General features: G+C 52.0%; 1 protein-coding gene across 1 annotated transcript; it reads right to left on the minus strand.

Annotated features, from left to right (window-relative positions):
- Window positions 1–1,776: 1,776 nt before the first annotated feature.
- YWHAG (tyrosine 3-monooxygenase/tryptophan 5-monooxygenase activation protein gamma) lies at window positions 1,777–24,125 on the minus strand. Its single transcript, XM_054847695.1, has 2 exons — window positions 23,823–24,125; window positions 1,777–5,305 (listed from the first exon to the last, which is right to left on the minus strand). The coding sequence occupies exons 1-2, from the start codon at window positions 23,907–23,909 to the stop codon at window positions 4,649–4,651; spliced, it is 744 nt and encodes a 247-aa protein (XP_054703670.1). The 5' UTR covers window positions 23,910–24,125; the 3' UTR covers window positions 1,777–4,648.
- Between the last annotated feature and the right edge of the window lie 2,157 nt (window positions 24,126–26,282).

Genomic DNA, 26,282 nt, shown 5'->3' on the forward strand with positions numbered 1-26,282 from the left:
CGCTCCGACAAATCCCACTAATCCCCCCTGAGTCATCCCGGAGGCAGACGGTGACCTGGGAGGAATCCCGCAGCTGCGAGGCCCCTCTCTGAGCCTGGGGGGGCCTCTGTGTGCCCCCCTGAGCCCCTTCTCCCTGAGCCCCAGCCCCTCCGCCCCAGCAGCCTCAGGTGCAATGAGTTTGGCAGGTCTCAGGCACGATGCCCAGGGTGGAGCCAGGATTGGCTCTGCTGGGGGGGGGGGGGGTGTCATGCATGTGCTTGGGGGCTCCCCTGTGCGCGTGTGTGTCATTTTGGGGGTGGGTGGCCACGGCAACCAGAGTGATGGAGATGGTTGCCATGGTGAGCAGCAGCTGCTGGCAGCCCAACCTGGGAAGCGGGGGGGGGGGTGAACACCACCCACCCTGCCCGGCCCTGCAGCACCTGGAGCAGGGGCTCAGTGCAATGAGTTGGGCAGGTCTCATGCCTCCTGGGGGACTCCGGCATCGGGGAAGGGGAGGGAGAAGGGCTGGGGGTGCCAGGTGGGGGCGGCCCCCCCTCCCCAGCCCCTCTGCGTGTTTCTGTGCTGCCCCAGGCACTGCACCGCAGCACCCAGCCCCGTACACACAAAAGACCCCATTTTAGGGCTAAATCCTGCCCGCTAAGCGGTGAGGAGGGTCCTGCCCAGCAGCTCATGCCCTTTCCTTCTCTCTGCCCCTCCAGCGCATCGCTGGGGGACACTGACACACACCCACACCTGCACACCCACGCACACCGCTCCAGCCTGGGGGATCCATTTCCCCCTCCACGTGGGGAAACCGAGACCCCACCAGCGAGGGGAGGAGGGGGTCAGGATGGGGCTAAGCCGGGCTCAGGAGGGCGCTGGGCCAGGCTCAGCTGGGCAGGATCAGTCCTGCTTCCACAACACCCCTGAGCAGCACAGCGGCCATGGGCCCGAGTTGTCAGCCCAAGCACGTCACCAAGGGGAGAACCCCCCAGGGGACATCCCCGGCCCCCTGCCCTCTCCTGTGGCCGTGCCGGAGGGGGGGACACGGGTGCTGCACAGGGCAGAGCCCAGGGTGCCTCTCACCTCCCAAAAAGCCCCCCCAGCCTTACAAGAGGGAGGGTGTCAGTGTGCAACAGTGCTGGGATGGGGTGTTCCCTGGGGGTGTCTGTCCCCCCGCCCCGACCTGGGGGAGCTCGGTGAGCCCCCAGCCGCTCCTTGCCATCACCTGGGGGTTGTTCCCAGCCCCTTCTCCGGGGGGGGTGTGTGTGTGTGCATCTCTGTGTGTGTGTGTGCTGCGCTCCCCCGGGCTCCCTCGCAGGACACATGAGTCAAGGCGCATTTTCGGTTTATGGTTTCCAAGGGAGGGGAGTATTTTTACAGCGTGACTCACCGCGTGCAGCTTTGAGTGGAAAAAACATCAGGGAGGGAGGGAGGGAGGGAGGCAGGTCCGTCCGTCCGTCCACCCACCCACCCACGAGCACCCAGGGACCATCCCCACAGCTCACCCAGCCCGGGAGGGCGTTCGCCTCTGCCCCGGGAGGGCTGGGAGCCTGGTGAACCATGAACCTGCGGGACGGGGAGCACGGCCGCTCGGCTTCCCCTGCGCTGGCGGAAGGGAGCAGGGCTCCGGGGAGCAGAGAGCAGGGCTCCGGGGAGCGGGACAAGGCTGTTTACTCCCAGCCTCCGCTGCCTGCCCCGGCTCCTGAGCCCCGATAACGAGGGGGAGCCCCCAACCCACCCCACGGAGCCCCCCCCAGAAACTCGACACAGGCGATAACAATAAAGCAGCGCTGACGTCAGATCTGTAAGTTTATTTGCTCAATGTACGACGGCTACATAATGACTCACATTCATGATATTCCATCACTGAGGAAAAACTGCTAAGAATGGTCCGTGTGTGAAATAATTCCTTACAGAAACACGGAGTTGGAAAAATAATCACTGATTAGACCTTAAAAATAGTTCACTGCATAACATGACAAAAAGCACAAACAAAGGCTCATTCAAAGAACACAGTCATTGTTCTCCTACACTGTAATAGTTATAATTTCACCATGACGAACACCAGACATTAAGATTAAGCTAACACTGGTGTTTTCTTTTGCTTTTTTTTTTTTCCTTTTTAAAAACAAAATCATATATAATTGCATGTCACTATAGCAACATCCATAACAGATCAGTTTGTTACGATCACTATTTGGTAGAGCAAACTTTACCCCCAAAAGAAAAAAATAAATTAAAAAACTTTAAAAAATTTTTGAAGACTATTTTGTCATAGGAATACATAACATCTACAGTATAAGTTAATAAATTTCAAGCTACTGTATAGAAATACGACACTAGCATGCACAATATTGTATCAATAGAGTAATGGAGCAGTAATCATTTCACTGGAGAGACAGTATCATAGGCAAGTGCATCTCTTAAAAAAACAAAAGAAACCATTCAAGCTGCTTAAAAATCAAGTCCCTGACCCCCATTCCGTTTTTAGCCCTCTTGTGCCATCTCTCCTGCAGAAGTTTCCTAAAGCAGCCAGAGCAAAAGCTGAAAAGAAATAAATAAATAATTAAAAAAAAAAAAGATAGGTTTTGTAATTCCAGTAAATCACTTCCAAATGATACAGCCGGGACAACACTGCTCACGGGACACGAGGGTCGATCAAAGGAAGGTAAGAAGCCTAAAGTGATCTTCCAGTCCATGGCACGCACCGATACCGCGAGCATCTCACTGCGGGATGCTGCACACCCTACACCCGGTGGATGGGCTTTGCTCGCTCGGCATGAGCGAGGCCGGGCAAGACTCCGCGTGAAGGCATCCCGGTCAGAAAAAAAAAAAAAAAAAAGAGAAAAGAAAAGCTTTGCCAACATCACCGGGGCAATCTGTGGAGGCCGAGCACCGCCCTCGGCTCCGCTCGCTCCCCGAGGAGTTGGGGTAGCGGCTTTGTCTGACGGCAGGGACGGAGCTGGAGAGACGTCTCCCCGTGCAACCCGACAGTAAGAGCGGCTGTACCGTGTGTGCAACACCACGACGCGCTGTTTGCAGACTGACTCTCGAAAGGGACAATGAAAGCCTGTTTCAAAAAAAAAAAAAAACCCCAACAAAAAAACCCAAACAAAAAATATGCACGAGTGCGATTTTTCCTTACTGCGCAGCTTTAGGTGAAAAGCTACGTGGCACAGCACTCCGCGAGCCAGAGAACAGCAGTGAACTTCCAACAATGATGTAAAACAAATTAAATTTACTCAAAATGGGGTAAATATTACCTGCTAAGCAACTCAGACGCCCCGTCTCCCACCCCCAGCCAGATCAGACAGACTTGGAAAAGATTTTGCTAAGAAGAGAACTAAGTTCCTGGGCTCCCGATGGTTGATAGAAATGTCTATGATTGTAGCTCTTCCCTTGAGGATTTCTCTACCAAATTAGAAACTAAGCTCCTGAAGTTCACTCATTACACCACAAGCTTCCCCAGGAGAAAGGAAAATGCACCCGGCTTCCCTGGTGACAAACAAGGGAGCCTGGGTGCCGGAGATCTGCTGACAAACCTCATGGTACAGTGGGAGAAAGTCAGGCAGAGTGAAATGGCAGTGCAATCCCTGAGGAAGCAGCTGTGGCACCTTAAATCAGGATGGTCTTTTGAAATACCAAACACAGTACATGACATACAGACCTGAATGCTCTTTTTTTAATTTTTTTTATTATTTTTTTTTATTTAAGTGGCATTTTAAGTTTAAACACTTCCCCCTTGTCTAATTAAGTTCTTAAACCTTTTGCTGTGGACTTAAAATAGTTGAAACAGCCGCTAGCCAAGCACCTGTTAAGCTGTTGACCAAAAAACTAGAGCAGCTTTGATGTTCCGCGGGCGGGCGGTCTTCTTGCCTTGGGCGACAGAGAATAGCTAAAGCCAGTCCACAGGCGAGGACTGATCAGGAAGGCAAGCCAAAAGAACTAGCAAAAGAAAAAACAGACAATCAAAGGCTTGATGTCATATGGCTGTAATGTAGAAATACTGTAAACTGCAATTTAGTGTTAATACTGTAAGCTACCCTAATAAATATCCTAACAACAACAACAAAAAGATTGGATGGCCTAAATCCCAGGGCTTTGCAAGCCCCAAATTCTTTAGTTTTATTTATTTTTTTTTTTTTAATTCCTTCTCAATTTGGGGATTTCAAGCTACGCCCTGTCAGGCAGAGCGCTGCAGAGAGACGCCCTGCGACGTGGTACGGACACACGGCACTTGGACTGAAGAGAAACAAACGCACAAAGCCTTACTGGAACCACAGAACTCCCCTTTTTTTTTTTTTTTTTGCATTGCTTTCCTTAAAAACGAGGGCCATTCCATCCACGCGAATTCGTCTTAAAACCCTTTTATTTCTAGTGATAAAGTTAAATTAAAGACAGCTCCACTTGTATTAATAATCTACAGAACAGTCCATATGCCAGTGAGGCTGCTATTCCATACCAGCACAGCCAGCCTGACTTCCACTAGTGGTGTTTTGGCAAAAATGTCAACGAGGCAATCAAAGACAGGTTGTGGGGGGCCTCCCTGGGAAGGTGTCCCCTCCCTTTCCCTCCCCCACCCCTGACCCCCCCCCCCACTCGTGGGAAAAAAATAAAGACTGCAGTAGTTAGCATCAGCGTGCGGCTGCCAGTCCATCGGGGGGGTCTAGTTGTTGCCTTCTCCGCCGTCGTCGTCTTGCTGATCGCTCGTCCAGAGCGTTAGGTTGTCACGGAGGAGCTGCATGATGAGCGTTGAGTCCTTGTAGGAGTCCTCGTTGAGGGTGTCCAGCTCGGCAATGGCGTCATCGAAGGCCGTCTTGGCCAGGTGGCAGGCCTGCTCCGGCGCGTTCTGGATCTCATAGTAGAAAACCGAGTAGTTAAGCGCCAGACCGAGCCGGATGGGGTGGGTCGGCTGCATGTGCTCCTTGCTGATCTCATGGGCTTCGCTATAGGCTTTCTCCGAAGACTCCACCACAGTCGCCCTCTTCTCACCAGTGGCCACTTCGGCCAGGTAGCGGTAATAGTCCCCTTTCATCTTCAGGTAGAAGACTTTGCTCTCGTACTGCGTCTCGCTGCAGTTCTTGATCAGGTAGTTGTCCAGCAGGCTCAGCACATCCTGGCACACTGCTTCCAACTCCTTCTCGATCTTCTCGCGGTAGGCCCGGACCATTTCTATCTTCTTCTCATTCCCATCGGCAGAGGTCTTCTGCTCGATGCTGCTAATTACTCGCCAAGAGGAGCGCCGCGCCCCCACCACGTTTTTGTAGGCGACGGACAACAGGTTCCTCTCTTCATTGGACAGAGGCTCGTTCAGCTCCGTCACCTGCACGGACAGAGGGAGAGAGAAGAGAGACACTTGGGTTAAGCCCCAGTCACTTGATGTTCCCATCACACGTTCGGATGCCCCCGCACATCTCTAGCGAGATGCAGGAGAAGGCAGCCAGCTCGCAAAGGCCCGCTCTGTCATCCGGCATCCACTCCCATCCCAGAGGGAGTCGGCTGGGAAATCACGCTGTGGTCCAGTCCCCCAGCAAAAGGGGCGGGTTGTGTTTTATTTGAGGTATTCTCCATCTCTTAGATGATCAGCATTTTCCAGAATGAGAAAAATCCTCTTTCTTAGAGATGTCTTTCGCCTGCGGGACTGGAGTCAGACTTCATGATACAGGCGAGAGGGACTGTCAAACAAGAGGGCGGAGACAGTCTAGGGTTACGAGCTGGCCACATAGATTAACAATACCATAGCTACGGGGTGGTCATCTTTTCCGTTTCCCATAAGCACAGGGCATGCTTCCGAGATGCCTAAAGAATACGTTAGATGTTAAAATTACAGCTGCCTAAGGCATCTACACAGATAAGGACTTAAAAGCTCACATGGTAAGAGTATGTTCTTCCCACACAGGATTTGCTTCATTGAGGATAAGAGTGTTAATGCACAACATCACTTCTACCTGCCTCACACACCGCAGAAACAGGGGGATTAAGGAGACGATGGAGCACAGAGCCATCTCACAAGCGGGCTGCCAAACGCTGCCTTGGCCAGTTCAGTTACTAGGAAGCGTCACACTTGACGTTGCAATAATCTCATTCCAGCTCCCGCAACCCCGTGGCTGGTTGAAACCACCCAGGCAGCACCCCCAGCAACGGCAAGGCAGCTGGCCAACATCTGCACCAGCTGCCCTGCCTTACGGGCAGCAGGCAGCTCGGCAAGGGCTCGCGCCCCCCTTGTCTGCACGCTGTGCCCCATACGTGGGTCTCTGCGCCCCTGGCGCGGGTGCAGCAGCCCAGGACGCTGAGGCAGCCAGGCTGCTCCACACCGCAGGGGTAGTTACACCTGCCAAGTGGCACTCTGAGCCTGGATATTGCTGTTGTCCCCTTCCCCAGGATACGCACACACCCCTGGGTTTGGCCGCCTGGGAAACGGGCCAGCGGAGCAGGAACCTGTAAGCCTCCTCTGAGAAGTCACTTCTCACAAGGATTAGGTAATGGTCTGAATGTGAAAGGCTTCTGCAAATACTGAGTCATTTTCACAAGCATCTGCAAGGACAAGGTTTGTTCTGGGCCTAGATAACCACATTTATGGCAGTGATCAGGAGGCCAAGGGCTCATGCTGGATGGTCCAGCCCAGGACTTCATTTGAGTGGCCTGCAGTGACTCACCCTCGCTTATACCATATTGACCTGCTCATTCCAGCAACATCCACTGCTGCCTGCAGCTCTGCCTGGTGTCTTCTCCCAAAACCAAGCTACAGCTAAGCCTTAGTTTCCCACGTGGCAAGCAGAATACTCTGGCCTCCGATCCACACTCCCTCTGCTCCTTTCCTTGGGGCAGAGGCAGCAAGAAGAGCCTCCACTCCCACGTCCCACCACTGTGCAGACCTGTGCTGCTCCACGAGATGCTCTACAGCCTGGCAGAGGAAGCAGCAGACAGCCCCTCTCCATACAGAAGAGGGTCTTACTGTGCAAACCAGGCACAACTGCCTTCTGTGCCAAGGGTAGAAGATGGCTGAGGGACCAGGGAAATGGTTGTCACGTTAAAGAAGGGAGAATCTCCCCTGCCTATCAGCAATCGCCACCGATAGAGGACAAGGTACACGGGGCAGCATGCCAAGGCAGCTCCCAGCTTCCACACCCCAAGGTAAGCAGGGTGTGTGATGCCCGGGCCATCCTGCAGCTCCCGGTGCCGGGAGACTAACCGACATCCCACCTCTCCCAGCCAGGCCAACAGCGGCCATTTAACCACACAGCCCCGGGTTGCGTGCAATACGCTGCTTCCTGGGGCAGAGGCTCAGCCCCGCACACAGCCTGACTGCAACGTGCTAAAATACCCCTGGCAAGTCATTTATATGCTGCTTCCGGCCCGCCCTGTGCTCTAAGTTCAGAGGTCTCTGGGTGTCTGTATTTTTACAGGACTTAACTTTGAAATGACTCCATTCATTCTTCCCTCTGAGTGACACCTGCACAAACATAAATTAAAGATATTGCGAGGTTAAAACCATCTCTGAAAGATATTGGGGCACAACGAAGGTGTCCCCCTGCCCTAGAGCTTACGGATTGTCTGTCGTTGGAGATATTCAAAACTTGATCAGGTTACTTCGGGTTTCGTCCCATCTAAGCTGCCCTGCTTTGAGTAAGGGAATTGGGACTAGAGACATCCAGAAATCCCAGCCCGACTTATTCTCTTACCGTCCAGCTGTAAATAGAGCATCCGACATCAACAGCCATACTACAAGAGACTCACTGACTCCCAACAGTTTTCTGTCCCGACACTGGTTATGAAGGTTAATAACCGCATCACGTCTTGCTTTAGCGAGACACGCTCTGAGCGGAGATACCAGTTTTAAGTGTGGACCAAGCACGTGACTTTAAAGCTGCCCCACAGCCGAGTCTGTTGATATTTATCACTGCAGAAAGAAGTAGATTTACCTCTTCTAACCAGAAGAGTCTTGCTGGAGGACAGATTTATTAAAACTACAGGGAGTTTCATAGGATTAGCTTCACCATAAACATTCTAAATTCAAAGCTATTAAGGATTATGGAACAAAGTTGCCTGTCAAAATCCTTTCAACAAACTTGCTGACAGATGGGAGGTACACCTGTGGAGAGAGAAGATTCCTCCAGGGAGCTCACAGAGAACTTACCCAAGCAGAAAGGGAGCCTTGTTAACTGTGTAACTCCTTTCTAGCAGTACCCGGGCTCCCAGTAAGGTAGAGCACTGCAGAGAAATGGCAGAGGTGGAACATGGCCAGAGACAAGGACCACATCCCTCAGCACTAGGAGAGGGAAGGGCAGAGGCTGCAGTCCCGCACATATATTTGGTTTGCAACTGAGCCAAGAGAGGAAGAAAGGAAATCCATCTGGCTCTTGCATTCCCAGCAGGAAGAAAATGCAAGATGCCCAGGACACTAGATATCGGACAGCAAGGGTACACTTAGCTGCCCTAATCAGAGAGTCACTGGAAGGGGGAAAGACGTACCGTACCCCAGGTTAAGCTGCCTTTGAGAACTGCCATCATCCCTGCCCCTTGGTCTGCCCAGAACCTGCCTGCCACATCTCAGTGCTACAGCTAAGAAGCTGCTGCCCGCTTGCCTGCCCCACTGCACCGCCAAAGGCTGCGCTGGTGTCTTCTGCTACGATACACTCTGCACTCCAGCCTGGGATTGCACAGTCACCGTCCCGCTGCTTTTGCCAACAGCACTGTACGGGTGAACATCTCCAGCAGAAGACCATCCAGAAACTGCTGCAGCAACCTGGCAAGTGGATGTGGGTCTGTGCCTTCGCTGTAAGCCTGCGCTGGCCAAACACTGATTTTTTTTTTCTTATGCTGCAGGATACCAACACGAAGTGAGTTCAGTCAAGCCAGAGGCTAAACAGCAAGCTCCAATATACTTAATTTATAGCATTGCATTGAACGCCTCTGATGTAACATCGATAAGGCAACATCCTGCATCAGGCCTGGATTAGATTTCAGCGGTCACATTACAAGCACTTTCAGAGAATTTTTGCTAATGTTTGTTTCCAGCACCCAGATAATGTTACCAGAACTCTCCCCCTTCTTAACTCAGCCCCTGGAGGGGTCTCACTTCCCTTAAGAGGGGCAGCACCCTCACATACAGACCAACCCTGTGACCATTCGGTCACCTGATGCCATTCCCAGCACGGCTATATGGAGTCAGAGACTTCAAATATCCAAAGGAAAAAAAAAAAATCTCAGTTTAGCATTAAGAGGGCTTGGCAGGAACACAAAGCCATCAGCCTCCAGCTGGAAGTCTACCTGCTCTCTGGGAAGCTCAGTCATTTTGGAGTTTTACTTCCCTAATTGACAGCAGAGAAAAGCAGAACTTGCACCGCAAATCTCAGTAACTGTCAAGCCTAGTTTCACCCTTGTGCCCCTGTAGATCAGCAGGTGTGGGGGGGCAGGAGACGCATGCAGTTGAAATGGCATCAAGCCTTACATGTGGCATAAAAAGCCAAGCACAAAGAGCCAGTTCATGTGCTCACGTAGTTGGAAACTTGATAGATGCAAGTCTTTTAGCTTATTATAAAAAAAAACCAAACACCAGGCTTTGGCTTGGAGGCACGCTCCATCACCAAGCTTGAGGACGCTGCCAAGTTCCAGTCTTACCAGTTCCTGCAGCCTTTGAGGGTGCAGTGTCTGCACCACCAAGACTCAAGTGCCCTAAAGCCACAGGGATATTCCAACAGTTCCCGTTGGACAAAACCTACTGGAAGTTTAGGGTTTCTACTGCTTGAGAATCCGGAGGTTTATACAAATCCCTCTGATTTGCAACAATGCTTTTCAGAGGCAGCACAATCTTGGAGAAGGTTCTCCCAATTTCTCTACTACAGTTGCGATCTCTGACTTGGCACTCTGTCCAAAACCTGGCAGGCTCCTGGCATGCCCAAGTATCACATTGCAGCCAGGGGAAGGTTCAGCCTGACGCAGAGGAGCAAGAGAGCATGCAAAACTTTACCCGCACCTAGTGTCAAGGTCCGTGCTCTCCAAAAGCCCAAGGGTTGGTCCTACCGTGCTGTCTTTCCAGAAGCATCCTAATTAGCAGGCTTTTTTGAGACCTACAGGGAAGGTTTGCTCACAGACCTTATTTCAGGGCTCTTACCCTCCACTTCTCACCTTGCATCAGTAGGTCTCAAGTAATCACTTCCACATACATCATGAAACAATCACTTTTGAGGACCCTTCAGTAGCTGCAATGGAGATCCATCACAGGATTTAGTTCTACCTTTTATCCTCGTACACGTGGATTTTCACTTGGTTTTATAACCAAGTGCCCACCATTTATGGCTGCTACCTAGCTTTGATGTCTTATCTTAAAGCATGCAGCAGAGCACGCTGAGCAGACCCAGAGAATCTTCCCTGGGGAATACCATCAACATTTGGCAGTTTAATCCATGTTGTAAGCCTCAACACTTGCTTTTCTGATTGCCTAGAAGAGGTCCTGATCCCTGAAGACATTAGACATCTACAAAGGAGCCAAGCTTTGCTGGAGACACACAGACAACCATGAGAACCTTGAACAGTCCACTGACAACAGCTTTTGAACTCCACCAGAGCTCCTCTTGCACCAGGATACACAACACCCATCTCCTCCTCAGCACCTGTGTCTCCTCTGTTCTATCTATGGCTTCCGCACCACATAATTATGTTATCTCTCAACAGAAGCCCTAAGCATTGCCTTGTTTTCCTTCACATGCAGCTTGTTAGTCACACTGAGGTCTGGCCCAAAGGTCCCATTTTCTGTTTCATTTTTTAAAAGGCAAATGTGCTTTTGAAATAACGTTCTGGCCAGAAGTCCCCACCACTGAAATTCTTACCGGGTCTGAAGCCACCGGCAAGGGGAGCAACCAGCACGCAACCACTTCAGGCTCAAGCAGCTGACAAACATCCAGGATTATCTGCCACCATGCCACCTTCCCCCCCATCTCTAGCTGCTGTCTCATGGTGGGACCCCATCACCTGTCTGCAAGCACCAGGCCACCTTCAGCAGCCCGTGCTCTGTCATTTTGGAAGTGACATGCCAGAGAGACCATCTGTTTTCTTCTGTCTCCATCTCACTATATGTCTAGCTTCTGAAGAAATGGCTCCCCTCATCAAGCACACTAAATTGTCACCATTAGCCGGTGGCTTGATTACAGTCACGACTAGATGTCACACAACCTAGTCAAGAACAGCTTCTCCTTGTGTGCTCCAGAGCAAGCTGTCCTATGACACCATCGCAGCAGTTGGAAAGATGCTTTTCTTAAGCACTGTCCTACTTTGACACAAAGTAGGCGTGTGTTAAACTAGACCTAAATCTAAAATCTTACCAGATTTCTCTGGTTCGGGTCTTTTTCCCCTGTACTGTAGCCTTCTCCCCCATGTCACATTTCCAAAATGGAGGTCATACCATAACTACTTCTTACTGACCGCCTCTGCTGTCCTCTCTGCTCGTGTCTCATCTCAGCATGGCCAGGGGGATTTTTGGCTGCAGGTCGAGCCCCTCCTCTCATCTCAGAGAAGACCAGAAAAGCACAAGCAGGCTGTGGGCAGAAGTTAGTTCCCCACTGCTGTCTCCTTTGACTGTTTCAGTATGAATAATGGTATGCTAGTTCCCATTTTTAAGCTGGAGGAGCCAGCTTTCATCACAGGACAGCGGCTGAAGGCACATGGGATGATTCTGCCATTATGTTTCCAATTGCTCCCAGTGCATCAAGGACCAGGGTCTGCACAGTAAGATTGCTTACTGCTTGTAGCATAACTGGATCTCAGAGGCCACTTAGGCAACTCCAGACACCGATTAGGATTTCTGCATGCTCCTATGTTTAACAGCAGCTTTCATCCCACTCCACAGCCCTAATTATTTAAGGTGACTTTGAACCACCCGAGACAAAGTCTTCAAAGTGGAAGGGAGATGTGAAAACCAAGAGCTCATTTATTTCATTGGCCTCTATAGCTTAACAACTACTTAAGCCAAAGTGCATTTCGTCACACTACACACAGATTTGATCGGTCCTTGGAGCCTACAGATCTACTCCAGTTTCAGTCTGGCTCCAATGGATTTCAGGTAGAGAAAAAGCAAGTTTCACCTATTTGGGTCATTCCTGCAGGTCATAAGGGAGCCAAGGCGAGAAAGCCAGTGACAACAGTAGAGCTCCGAGCTGTTCCCATTCTGCATTTGGTAGCAGCATTTCATGTACTGCCCCTTATCTGCAGAGCTGCAGTCCCAGCTTTTGGTCCAACGGCTCAAGTTTTTCCTGCTGCAGGTGCCACCGATTTGCTCACTGGCTTCTTCTGCAGCACTTGAGATAAGGCAAGCACAAGGGAACATCCGCCTGCCTTCTTTACGCGGCTTCCAGGCACGTTATTAGACCTTGCAATCTACTGTGGCTATTGAGTTGGGAGAGGGCAACCCAGACACATCGCAATAACTAGCTGGAAGGAACAATCCCAGCATGGGCATCACGTGTGCCTTTCAGTGCTACAAACCATTTCTGAATTAGCGTTGCACACTCTCGTAGCAGGGAGCTGCTCCTATAACTAGTATCTGCTTTTTGAGTCATTAAGGAATTAAAACCCAAGTTCTTCTTGTCTTCCTTATTAACACCCTGATTCCTGTCAGCCTTACCAAAGGACAGCCTATTAAACAAGATGAAAACTGGTCGTAGGACAACTTGTTTCACTGTCTTGGTGCCACTAGCTGCCTTCTACCTATTAAAAACTCTTGGGAAAAATAATCAATCTCTCTTGGTCTAGTGCCTTCCTGCCACCAGATGGAGAAAGCAGCAAGTCAAAGCACATCAGTCCCAGCTTTTAAGAGGACTGTCACTCAGGGCTCATCACACCGTCTCTGGCAGATGGGATACCAGCACCTTTGCCTGCTAACTACAAAGCAACAGAAGGGATGCCAAGCTATTCCTTCCCCAAGATATGGCAGGCTGGCAAGCATCATCTGCCCACTTTCGCATTTCTGCAAGCACCTTAGCAGCAGCCCAAGATCACCACCCTGCTCCGTCACTCAACAGCCTGGGGAGCTCTGCAGCCTTGGATTATCCAGTCTGTTCCCTGCTGATATGCCTTTTCTCCAAGCTTTCTGCAAAGTGTGTGGAAGACCAGTGCCACAGCATGCCACTGCTGTGGGAGCTCAGATGTGCTCCTGGAGCATGCTGAAAGTTTCAGGAGCTCAGAGTAGATCCTTTTGAAAGGAGAATGACAATTCAGTGATTTCTATAGGCTCTTCTGGACTGTGTTAAACTCCTCCAGGTGTGAGTTGAAAAGCTCTTGAAGAGTAACTGGAGCTCTTTCCTCAACAGCATTTCTGTACAAGTTTAAAGACTTGATTTTTTTTTTTTTTCCATTTAAGCATGATTCTTCCTCAGAAAAGTCTACCCACTCACAGGCTTTTTAGCTGAAGCAGCCATCCATGGGATGACCACTGGTCGTTTCTAAAGTCTTAAGACTTGGTCAAAATAGAGGAAGATGACTCTTGCTTTTTTTTCTTCCTCCAGTTAATAGCAAAACAAAACCAAGCTAGACAGACTTCAGGGACCTCAGCATGTAAGCAGGGACACACTTGATAAATGAACCAAGTTTCATGTGGAGAGGGTGTTTAGTGCTGTTGGAAGCATTAGCTGCTTAAAGACTTACCTCACAGCTTCTAAGAGTACTAATCTGGCTCAGATATTAGTGCTTCCCTCTCACCTCTAGCCCCTCTGCCAGGTGATAAGTACCCTGCCATCAGATCATCAAATCCCCCCCCCCCGCCCCGGAGCTTCAAGTGCCAGGCCAACATGAGACGCTTGTCCTTAATCAGGGGCTCAAAAAAATGACAGTGTCCATGAACTCTATTGAGTTGAACCAAGCAGAGAGAAGAGAGACTCAACCCCAGGAAAGGCTGAGTGCAAGTTCTGGCTGCTGAGTGAGCCTGCTCCCAGGTCTGCGGGAGCAGGATGAACCAGGCAATTCCTCCTGCATGGAAGAGCCATTGCTACCGCAGCAGCTTGCCAGCTGCTGCTCCGGCGGGATGAAATGGGAGAAGCTGCAACCATGCAAACAACTCCCTGCAGCTAGCGCATAAGTTTTTAACCGCTTCGTGTCATGACACCAAACGCTTTGGGAAAGTCTGCTTGTCGCACATCAAGGCAAGATTCTGGAAATATATTTTAAAAAAAACCGAAGATTTTTGCTCTAGGTCTCTTGGTCTGCAGAACCAGCAATTCCTTGCAGTGTCTGAAACATGTTTTACCAGATTAAGCAAGAGACTTTCCAGAACACCCAGGTGGACTCCAGCATGCCAGCTCCACGATAGGTTTAATTTCTGCATCAGCGAGTGAGGTGATTATTTCTCCAGATGTACTTTACCCTCCCACTGCTTCAGGGATTTCAGGCTTGATCTTACACACCTCTAACAAAGACAATTTTATTTAATTTCTGAAATGAACCTGCAGAACAGAAAGTCAAGTTTTTGTTCTGGCAGCTTTCAGGAGCACTGCAGCCAATTTTAAATTATGAGGAGGGTCACTTTACTATCCTAGATCTGACTGTGCATTTAAGTACCCTTGCCTGGCTCCAGCTATCTCCTCCCAGCCCTCTTTTGAAGCCCAGGGGACTACTACCACAGATTTGATCTCAGTTCATCACAGGTGACAGAGCCCCTCAGGCACTGACGTCTTGACACCACCAAATGCAAGAAGCCAAGCTCCCAACTTCAAGGTAATGAAATATTCATCCCACGTAACAAAGCCCAACAGCATAAACAAGCAAAGCTCCAATGCCTTCCTCAGCTGGGTGTAAATCAAAGGCTGTTAATCTTCCCCAAGTTCTCATTCACTGCCGAATACTAAGCGTTAGTCTTTTACAGGCGCAGATCTCCTACAGCATGTCTATTAGCATACAGCACAGCAACAGCTTCTCCAACTACTATTAATAAACTTTATGCTGCAGAGCACCACAACTGTCCAAACAACATGTCCATCAGCAGCCTCGTTAACGCTGAAGCTGAGACGTGTCGCTGGTATTTTTCTAGAGCTTTGCTGAAACCATCTTAGAGAGGAATCAGAAGCAAATTGGCATGCCAAGTAGCTTTGCCTGGTACGTAAGCAAAGATACATCCCAAGCAAGCCAACCCATCCAGTAAGATTAGAGGGAATTTGCAAACAATTAAGGAATGTTTTGTACTTTGAGTCCCTGCAGACTTGCGTACGTCCAAGTGCAGCTGCCTCAAACACCCATGGCCTGACTCAATTCTAACATCTCCTTTATAGAAGAAAAACATTAAGTACTCTAATCCCTAATCTGGGGATCACTTTAAGGGAATCTCAAGCCATCATCAGTGACATGTTCTCTAGTTACTCTCCTACTACTATTAACTAATGCACTGCCCTTGGTCACTAGATCACTAGTTTTGGGCCAAAAATCAGGTTTGTTTAATACCTAATTGAGCATGTGCTGGATCATTCCTGAGATGTGACTAAATCTGGGTTAACACGGAAAAACCCGAGATCAGGGGAAGTTTGTACTTAAATAGGCAGGCAAAAGCTTTTGTTTCACCAGCTACATGAAGGCATCGCCTCTGAGACGGTCTCAGTGTTCCCCTGCAGCCCAAGGATTGCTGCCTCATCATTTCAGCTCCATTTTCCAGAATTTACCATTTCTGAGCATTTCCAGGCCCCACCAGGTAAACCGGCACTGCAACCAGGGTAAGACTCCGGGATGAACATCAAGCCCTGTGCTCCACCAGCCCCAGCAGCTCCTGGGGCTCTGGCCCACCAGAGGGGCTGGAAAGACGTGGCAGCTTGGGCTCACAGTCATTGTGTGCTCGGAGAAGCCGGACAAAGCCATCCCGCTGCCGAGCTCCTCCCCGAGGCAGGCTCCCCACCCAGAGCCACGGGTAGGAATCCAACTTCTTGACATCTGGACCCTGGAGAGAGGAATCAGGCCTCTTACTTAAAAAAAAAAAAAAAAATTAAAGAGCAGAATGAAAATCCTTTTGTCACCATTTTCCTTCATTTTAGGATGGGAGGAGGGACTTTGCTCATTAGATCTAGCAGCCAGGGGAATGAACAAGAGAAAGCTGGCTATGACAGCACTGACCGTGCCTAGCCAAGGAGATGAGACACCACCAAGTCACACAAACCCCATGGCCAGCTGGTCGTGGGTGCGTATCCTTCCCCTTTCCCGCTCGCTCCAGACCAAGCGCAGATTTGTGAAGTCCTCCACAGCTGCTCAAAGCTTGCTCTGCTTTGGAGGAGGGGGGAAGGTGGGAGGAGGCAGAAGCAGAGATCAGGAGGGACCTCGGCAACGCCAGCACACGAATCCTGCACAGGAGACCAGTGCCACACTCCCTCGCAGTCTCATGCAACATGCAGGGCCCTCCACCACCCACGTGTAAATGCATGGTGCACTCAGACAGCGCAAGCCGTGGGCTGGGTTCCCACAAAGCCATTTGATCTGCATGGGGGGAAGAAGAGTTCCATCTGCAAAGACCGAAAGCTACACCGGCAGGAGCACAGGCAGAGCCTGGCAGCCATGGCAGAACAGTTTATCTAACTACCACCAGTGTGAAATCGGCTGTGGGTATTTATCTGAACAGCATCCTGAAGTCCAGCTGAAGGTTGCAGAGGTCAAAAGACAAAACCACCATATCTTCACCAGTACAGCGACAAACTCACAGCTACTTCCCCTTCATTTTAGCAGGTGCTAAACTGGGTTCCCAAGCTGTCACTTTCCAGCAGCGACCACCGCTTGCAGAAAGAAATTGCTACCGTTTTCATAAAATTTTTGCTTTCCAGACATCAAACTGCCATTTGTCTTCAGTCACACAAATCTAATAGGAGGGAGGGAGACTTCAGCCAAGGACAGGCTAGGTTAGTTATCTTTCCAATAAAGAAGTCGGTTATTTCTTTCTGGAAGACTGAAAGCCTTAACGAAGGTGTGAACAGCAAAGAAAAGAAGGTCTAAGCTGACTCCAAATCACCTTGCACAAAAATACTCCTAACAGTATTAGCTTTGGAGAAAGCTATGTTGAGTTGCAGGGCAGTGAAGCGTAGAAGAGTGCCTGGAAGCATCAACGGTGCAACAGCTACCCAGAGACAACCGAAGCCCTGCATCACTGCATTGCTGCAGTGAAGGGGAAGATGATGCCTGTATCCTATCAAGACTGTCAATGGAGAAACGCTTGGGAAGCCAGACCAATCCTGTTCCACTGTGCTTTGTACTGCGGTTATTTCACTACACATTCACTTTTCACTGTCACTCACAGGTCAGGAGGTGGAACTGGGCAGAAAAGCAGAAGGCCCCAGACACTGACCCTGCTAAGGAAAGACTCCCCTGGGTCAGACCGTAGGCATTTTCCAACCTCTTCTTCTGCTGTACCTGGCTCTGAACAGCCCGGTGTCCGGCTGGGATACACCAAGCAGCTAGCTCTAGTCTGAACTAGTCTGACCGTCCTTTTCGCTCTTCCCTGCCAGAGCTCCCAATATGCTACTCACCTCCGCCAAGGGAGAGACGCAGCACCAGCGAGTCCAGCAGTGCTCAGTGTCCAAGGACACATCTGAGCTCAGACAGAGCCACTTCCCAAGAAGCAGCTGGTTACACAAGCATCGGCAGTTGGACACACAAGACCTTGGATTGTTTTTCTAAAATGTACCCCTGCACGCAACTTTCTGTACATTCGTTTGCACATGGTTTACTTGGCATGAAGCTGCTCAAAATGGAAGCTGAAGAGTTCAGTTGTAGAGTTCATGCATTGTACCCTGCCAGATGTGTTACCACCCATGGAGGTTTCTCCAGATGTAGAGTGACGGCTACCACTCTCCTCTCCCAGCCCCTGCTCTATCAGCTGCACCCTGAGACATGTTTCTTCTTGTATCCTCAAGAGTCACAGCCAGTAGGGGATCAATTCCTAACCACAGGTATGCATCAATCAAAATGGTAAATGTGACAAGCACATCTCATTTTTCCTGATGCCTCATGGTGTGAAGATTTGTGTGCTCAATGCCTCACCCTACCCAAATCTGCGGTTCCACAACACCCAGGAAGGCTGGCTGGCATGTGTTCACTCATGTTGTCCCAGAGCATTTACTGAACCCAAAGGAACACAAACTCTTTAAAGATTTAAGACAGAAGACGGTATCCAAGGTTAAGTCACCAGAACAACCATACCAGAGGCCCCAACCACACGTGCATTTCCTTCCATCGGCACAGCTTTAGCCTTCCAGAATGGCACAAACTATCCCATCCTGGCATTTCAGCGGGAGGCAGAAGAGCAGCTTGCTGGTTCAGCTGGAGTCCTCCATTTATGCACCATCCTGACCACACTGACATCTTTCTCTATCTCAGTCCTAACTGTGCTTCTTCCAAGCACGTGACACCCCAGTAGGGAATGGTGCAGTGAAATATCAAGCTCTTAAAATTCTTGTACTTATGATTGTTGAAGGAGCTTGGGGTCACCCACCAGATTGGGAACAAAACCCCAGTCCAGCCCAGGTCTCCCCATGGGCTACAGGGGACCATCAGATCACTCTTACTCCACCTCCCTGATCTGATGCCCTGAGAGGCTGAGACCTCTTATTCTTACCCAGAAAGCCAAGCTGACCATGGCTCCTGCCCAGCTCTAAATGCTGTTGGCCCAGACACAAGAATGAAAACAGCTTAAAATGAAGTGGTCCAGTAATACACAGTGCAGAAGAGATGGGGCAGAGGAAGCAGAAAGATACAACACAATTATCTGGATAGCTCTCACTTCTCTTGTGAGCACCATCCAGCACATTCACGAGAATTGGTAAGAGGATACCAAACAAGATTGTCCAGTTCAGATGAGACAAACCAACAAGACAGAGCATGTGCTCCAGAGGTGCAGAAGTTTTCAATTCAGAAAACACTTTTGGAGCTGAAGTGCTGTGGTTGCCCTTAAATTGCTGTTCCTGTAGCTTCTAGCGAGCCTGAGTTCACATCACCAGTGCTCCTTATTCCAGAGAGCAACTTTGGCATCAGCTGGTGAACAAAGCTTGAGCAGATAGAGCTTGTCCATATGTATTATGAAGTTTATTTAATGTTCCCAAAAAAAAGAGTTTCCTGTGAGCCAGCCATCTTGATCCACAAGAACCAGCACAACAAGAAAGAAAAAAAGCAAGACAAGTCCCACCAACCTTTCTGCACTTTCACAGCTAGCCACCATCCAAAAGATCCACTGGCTAAGCCCAAAACATTTAAGGGCTCTTGGAGAGCCCTCGCCCAAGAGCTTCATTGTTTCCTTGTACCCCAGACATCCACAGAGGATTCGGCAGCTATGTTCTCCATCACAGCCTCAAGATAATTTTTGTTTAGTTCAAAAAGAGCTATTTCTAATCAAACCCACACCTGGCTGTTACATTTGGCCAACTGAGGGAAACCCAGCAGGTTTTGCAAGTCTGTGGCTTTTCCTAAAGCCTGTAGATAACGACTTACCAGGAGCTTACAGGGAAAATTCTAAGAGCTTGAGCTGCTGAAGACTCACCAGTTAATATAGTTAATGTGTGCACTGCCCAGTGTACTCGTATGCAGGGCATGTTGCTACCTGGGCACGGCTTAAGTGCAGATGTGTGACTCAGCCTACCGCTATAAGGTCCTGAGGCTGATTTACGCAAAGACAATCCACGTTGTGAACCGTTACGAGGTCAGAAGCGCGGCAGGACAGCAGCTCGTGACTGAGCCATCCTGCCCTTATCCCACAGACCTCTGGGAAGCAAGCCCTGCTCCATGCTGTCCCAGACCTCCCCCATCACTCAGGTCTGCCAAAGGGCGAGAGGACTGCTCCTCTACGTGCAAGAGCAGGTCAGGAAGCACGATGACAGCCACACAGCGCCATGCTGCAGTGGTCCAGGAGGCACCACGTTCAAGACACTTGCACAAGGGGCAGCGGCAAGAGCATCAAAGCAGTCATTATGTGCCAACGTACCCCCTCCACCTCGGCACTGGAAATGGTTTCTCCAAAGCCTTCCCTAGCCCCCCTGGGAAGTGCTACTACAGCAGCTCACATTCCTTACTCTCTTCCTACCATCACAGATGGCCTGCCCAGCACTCCTCCAGGAGAAGCCTTTCCATCTCACCCTTTTGTCTCCAAAGCAGAAAACAGCTAATCGTCCCTGCTCCACTCCCCTGGGACTCCCCAGATATAAATCCCTTCTATTTGTGTTACTCCCACCCTTTCCAAAGCCTGCTATCTGCGGTAACCTGGTTGCAGGATGTGGAGGATGATAGCCTGCCAGGCTGGTGAGCAACACAGCAGAAGCCCGCATATCCGCTGCCAGGGAAGGCCTGCAGTTCCCAACGCTTGCTCTCCTCCACCCACAACGGCCGTATACTGCACCAAGAGCCAGTTGCACCTAAAGCTTGGGCAGCAGCAGTCTGCTTTTCAGCATCTCCAACGTTCACCCCTCCACACCCGCCACCGGAGCTGATGGTCCTCACATGCAGCACAGCCCCAGCCCCACTGCAGGGGCTGGATCCCCAAAGTCAAGTTGCCAGATGTTCCCCTCACAGGGAACCTTCAGGTGAGCTCAAGGACTCTGCATATGGTCCCATACCTACAAGATACATAGGTGCAATGTAACGATCCTTGCCCCACCCTTTTTAGGTGACTTATTTCCTGCAAGTTATTGCAGTTATTTCACTTGTTCACCTGCACAACCCCCCCATCCTAAAGGTCGATGGGGAGGCACGTGCTCTGCTCCCCAGGCAGCACCCGCCAGGGGCTTGGCAGGGCTCCACCTCCAAAAAGCCTCCAGCAGCATCGCCGCTCCTCGGCTAATGAATATCGATCCACATCCCTAGTGCTGGGTCAGACGGTAAACTCTTCATGGAGCTGAACCAGACAAAAAAAAGGCATCTCGCTTCAACCACAGGCACTGCGGGCAGCAAAACCCCAGCGAGGGCAGGGAGCTAGGAAGGAAACCGGTGATGCTGCTTGGGAGGGCAAGCCCAAGCCCAATGCCTGCCTGATGGCCAGTGGGCACAGCCACCACCCCAGGGACCAGCAAGGAGCTCCCCTGCTCTCCAACACATTATAGGGCCAACTGTACCCCCAGACAGGGCTGAGGTGACAAGAGACATGACCAAGGTCATGCAGCCATACCCTGGTCCCAGCCCCATCACCCTTCCCTGCTCCCTCCGGCAGGTGAGGGGACTGTCTGCTGTGTTTTACCAAGACACTCCAGTAAATCTGTCACATTCAGGGGCTGAAGGAGCAGTCCTGCTCCTGCAGCAGCAATGTGACTGCACATACAAATTAGGGGCACTGGTGGCTGGCACTTGAGGCAAGGAAGGAGCTAGAACTTATTATATATATAATATTATTTGGAAGAAGCTATTGTGATCCAGTACATCACTGCAGTGAGCAGCACTGGGTGAATCAGCAGACAATAAGAGCCCCAGTACGCCATTTCCATTTTAAACCATTAAATTAGCCATTCAGCACAGGCTCCCGAGCAGGCAGGGCTGAGGCTTGCTGAACAACGCGCCCAGCTGCCGTGCCACCACCCAGGAGACGACCACCAAAATTCAACGGCGAGATCAAGCTGCAGGAAAATGAACTTCTTTTATGCACATCATTACCACGCCAGGCTTTTAAGGAAAACCGTCTGGCATTTCTCAGCACAGTGTTAAGGCAGGCAGCGGACAGCTAGCTTTAGAGGGCAGGAGACAAAACGGCGACAACCACAGGAATGCTTCTGCATCACCTTAGCTAGACGCAGCCTGCATGCTCTCTGCTACCACCTGGGTGCATTGCAGCTTGGACCATCACGTATGACATCACTAGGCGTTGCTACGGAAATGAGTGCGAGGTCATCAGCCTCCCGCACAACCGGAGCTGGGGGATGGGCAACACACAGGACGGTGACAGGGATAACCGAGTGTGACATGCCCATCACCACCGGACCGGCCGCGCCGGAGTTTGGGTAGCATCGTGCAGAAATGAAGAACAAAGCTCTGCCTTTTGTTTGCTGTTGCGGGAGGCGTCAGCACTCCCGCTGTGAATCATTTTCTTACGGCCAAACTACACAGCAACTGATAAGCGGCATTAGCCCAGGTTACTGTTTCACCAGGGCCAGTAAGGACTAAAAGGAAAAAACTATATATATATATATGTAATCTCTAACACCACCTCGGTTTAGACACTGACACCGGGTAAGCAGGCTAGGGAAATTCGCCTGGCAGGAATACTGCAACACGGCTGTGTGTCCCAGGCATATCCCTGTTGGCTTTGTCATAGCCGTTGTATTATCCGTAGGAAATGAGCTGTAGGATCTGCTCACACAGCAGGCTTTGCTTTAAAATGAATAGATGCCGTTATCAGAAAACGGTATGAAAGCCACAGTGCAGCAGAGGAACAGCCTGGTTGGTTTTATATGATAATATCTTGTTCCGATTATCCGTATTTCATTTCTTGATAAGACATCTCCTCCCTCCCCGTTCTCAGGCTGTGACAGTTTTCTCTGTTTGATAAATGCAAGGTTATTGACAAAATGGTGCAATATGGGCAAACAGAGCTGCACCCACGGCAGACTGCGACATTCCTAGATCAGTATTCACTTTTCATCAGCCAGGGAGGACACCCCAGCTCCTCGCAAAGGTTCAGACCTGACTAAGAAGACAAACATAAAGAACAGTTTTCCCCTTTAAAGCACCCCCTCCCTCCCTCCACCCAGTCTAGCCTCTCTGCAATATGACAAATGCAGAATCTTCTGGAATGACTTGATCCTGCCTCCCACGATTGCTTTGTTTGCAAGATCAGATCAGAGATATGTTTTTTTTTCCCTTCTTATATTGTCAAAATGTCAGTATTGAAGGGGAGCGTTCAGTGTCACAAATCAGATCAGCCTGCTATATGCAGAGTCTTTATTTTAAGAGCGTGAAATGAATACAACATGACTCAATTCATAAATCTCCAACCAAGTGCAGTAAAAATAAGAGCTTTGGCAGCGAAAGGGCTCCCGATCTTTGGGGTCACGAGCACACACTAGCCTCGCCGACCGCACGCGGGAAGAGATGCACGGGAACGATGAGGGGGTATTTTGGCAGCAAGGAGAGGTGTGCACGCAACACCCCCCCCCGGGGTTCCCCACAGCCTCGCCCCACGGAGCTTGGCAGCTCCCCCGGGGAGCACCCCACCCCAGGGCTGGCTCCTCTGCCCCCTGCGCTGGGGCAGGGTGGGGAGCAGCAGTGGGAGCACAGCTAGGGGATGCGTGGGGCAGGCGGGGGGGGCCTGGTGTGGGGGGGAGAGAAGGGATGGGGTGGAGAGGCAATGCGTGGGGCAGGGTGGGGGCTCTAGGGCAGGGGAGAAGGTGTGTGGGGCAGAGTGGGGGGCAGCAGGACAGGAGAGAGAATATGTGGGGGCTCTAGGGGTGGGGAGAGGGATGCATGGGGCTGGGTGGAGGCTCTAGGGCACAGGAGAGGGATGCGTGGGGTTGTGTGGGGGCTCCAGAACAAGGAAGAGGATACAAGGGGGGGCTCTACGGCAAGGGATGGGGGTCGGGAGAGAACAGGGTGTCCCTGGGCGGGGAAAGGCGAAGGGAGCGGGACCCAGCAGGGGGTGCCGGGAGCAGCACAAGGACCGGAGCCACACGGAGGGACGGCGAAGGGGCGCTAAGGACGAGGGGCTGGGGTCCGCACAACCCCGCGGCGCGGCGGTGTTCCCCCCCCGCCCGCCCCCAGCCCAGCCCGGCCCCGGCCGAGCCCCACACCCACCGAAGGGAGCTGCACGGGAAGGACAAGGGGAGCGCGGACCCGCAGCCCCGGACCCGGCGAGGTTGTGTGTGTGAGGAGAAGTGGGAGGGGGGAGAAAAGGACGACGGACACGAGACGGGACTCACGTTCTTCATGGCGGCCGCCATGTCGTCGTATCGCTCGGCTTGCTCGGCCAGCCGGGCCTTCTGCACCAGCTGCTCGCGGTCCACCATCTTCGCGGGGCCGGGGGAAGGGCAAAAAGAGGCTTGCGGGCTCCGGGAGGAAGAGGAGGAGGATGAGGAAGGGCGGCGACGGGAGGAAGAGGAGGAGGAGGAGGAGGAAGGCGAACAGGCGGGCGGCGGCTCCTAGCGCTGCTGCGGCTGAGGCGACGGCAGCGGCTGCACCCGGTGCTGTGCGCGCGCCGCGGGCCACCACAACCCCCCTGCGCCCGCCCCGCCCCGCCCCGCCCCACCGCCCGCCACCCCCGCGCGGGGCACGACGGGAGATGGAGTCCACGGGGGGGTGCGGCGGGAACCGCCGCACCCCCCCGGTGGACTCCATCTCCCGTCGTGCCCCGCGCGCGTAAAGCGCCACATCGCCCCCCCCTCCTCCTGGCCACGCCCCCGGCCTCACGGCCTCGCTCTGCCCCGCCGGGGTCCCGCCCCGCCCCGCCCGCGGGGTCCCGCCGGTTGCCCGTGCTGATTCACGGGGAGCGGCCCGCTGGGGCGGGGGGGTGAGGGGGGAGAAGGGGGCTCCCTTCCCGGGGTAGGCCTCTGCCCTGCGGGGAGACCACTGCCCCTACCCGTGTGTGGGACTCAGGGTCGCTGGTAGATCCGCGGGGTGTCACACAGAGCACGGGCCCACTCGTAGCCCAGGCCCACGCACACGCAGGGGCCTGCAGCACCCGTGGGCACGGCCTCCATCACACTGCCGGGCATCTAGGGGCTGCCCCAGTGTTGGGGTGCTCCCCCAGGGCACGGGGCCTGTGTTACCCTCCACGCCCAGGGAGGACCGTGGGGTCTGCGGGGCCGCGATGGTGCTGAGCCAGGCTGCGGTGACACGGCTTGGGGCAAACAACTGCCCCCCCCCCCCCCCCCACACCATCCCCCATTTTACCTCCGTCCCCTCTCCCCCCTGCTGCGGGATGGGGTCTTCCCAGCCCACGCGTGGAGGAGAGGGAGAGCAGCCCCACTGAAGAGCGACGACGCTGGGTAATTGATGAGCGGCCAGCCTGGGAGCGCGGCGAGCTCGCCCATCAATAACGCACGGAATAAAAGCGCGCGTCCGCTCAGGCCTAGCAGAGCTTCTGCCGTGCGGTAGGAACTCCGTTAGGAACCATAAGAGATCCCTTTTTCCTAAAAAGCCTACGGATAAAGTGACGCTGAGACGACGCTGCAGCGCTGGGAGAAAGGGAAGGGGTCTAAGGAAAGGATCCCGACAGAAGCGCTTTATCCCGGTGGAAGGGAGCCGGGCGGTGCTAACGCACGACTCTGCGTGGGCAAACGTCATCCTCCCTCTGGCACACCCGGCGTGCCCCAGTGCACGCACCGTGCGTCCCCGGCCCTTCCCGGCGCCGCCGTTCCCGCGCGGGCGCTTTGGGAGGTGTGAGGACGAGATCTCGGAGGACACAGCCATCCCGCTTGCCCATCCCTGTGCCCTGCGGTTTTCTTCTGAAGCACCACAGGAAGCCTCGGTGGCACCGGGACACGCTGGTTTCCGCAGGGCAACGCCGCGGCCACGGCCTGCTGTGGCTGCTCAAAGCCGGTGGCCGTGGTCTCACCCACGTGGGTGGGGACAAACTGGTTTGGAAATGCTGTTAGAGCTTTATGACGGCGAGCAACACCATTTTGGGGTGAGATCTCCATTTTTATTGTGGTTTTAGCACTGCTTTAGGAATAATGAATGTATTGAATGGATTTCTTTTTTTTTTACACAAAATACTTCTTTGTTTGCAGCTTTTGAGAGCAGAAGTAATCACGCCTTCTGAAAAATAAAACTAGAAATATGCCCAGACCCTCTCTATTTCCTCCGTAAAATAAAACGCTGTCTCCTTGCTCGCATCCCTGGCCTCACGCCCCGCGGCGCACGTGGTTCTGATGTGAGAACAGCCTTTGTGCCCGGCCTTTGTTTACCACCGCCGCTATCCCAAGGAGAGCTCCCGCAGACAAGGGGCAGTTTATTCCTCTTTTTTTTTTTGGATAATGGCGCATTCAGTCGTCTGAGGAGGCTCGTCGTCATCTCTGGAGAGCTCGGCAGCAGGTTTTTGCGTTGTTTTCTGTATGACGCCAGCTTCGGGGAGAGAATTTGAGTAAAAAAGTGCAGAATGCAAGAGAATATAAAAGCAGGTTGTGGGTCCCAAGCTGGTTTTGCAGCTATTTCTGGAGAATTGCCATGGGGCATCACTCAGGCCAAGCAGGACTACCAGATCTCCAGGTACCGACTAGAGCGGAGCTGCCTGCTCATCCCGGACACCTTTTGAGTGATTCTGCTACATTTGGGATACGTGTATGGTTTCTCTAACTTGGAAAAAATAATACAAGCCCACGGGTACGACTCCTGGGTTCTCACGGACAATGTTGAACACAAGCCTGGACCTGAAGAAGCGC

The sequence above is a fragment of the Grus americana genome, chromosome 19, assembly GCF_028858705.1.
Source record: "Grus americana isolate bGruAme1 chromosome 19, bGruAme1.mat, whole genome shotgun sequence".
Taxonomy (NCBI): domain Eukaryota; kingdom Metazoa; phylum Chordata; class Aves; order Gruiformes; family Gruidae; genus Grus; species Grus americana.

Bases quoted from the DNA above. Each gene is read 5' to 3' on its own strand.
- YWHAG (XM_054847695.1), bottom strand. From the start codon at position 23,909: ATGGTGGACCGCGAGCAGCTGGTGCAGAAGGCCCGGCTGGCCGAGCAA. The intron at 5,306-23,822 runs GTGAGTCCCGTC...CTGTCCGTGCAG, and splicing joins TGGCGGCCGCCATGAAGAAC to GTGACGGAGCTGAACGAGCC.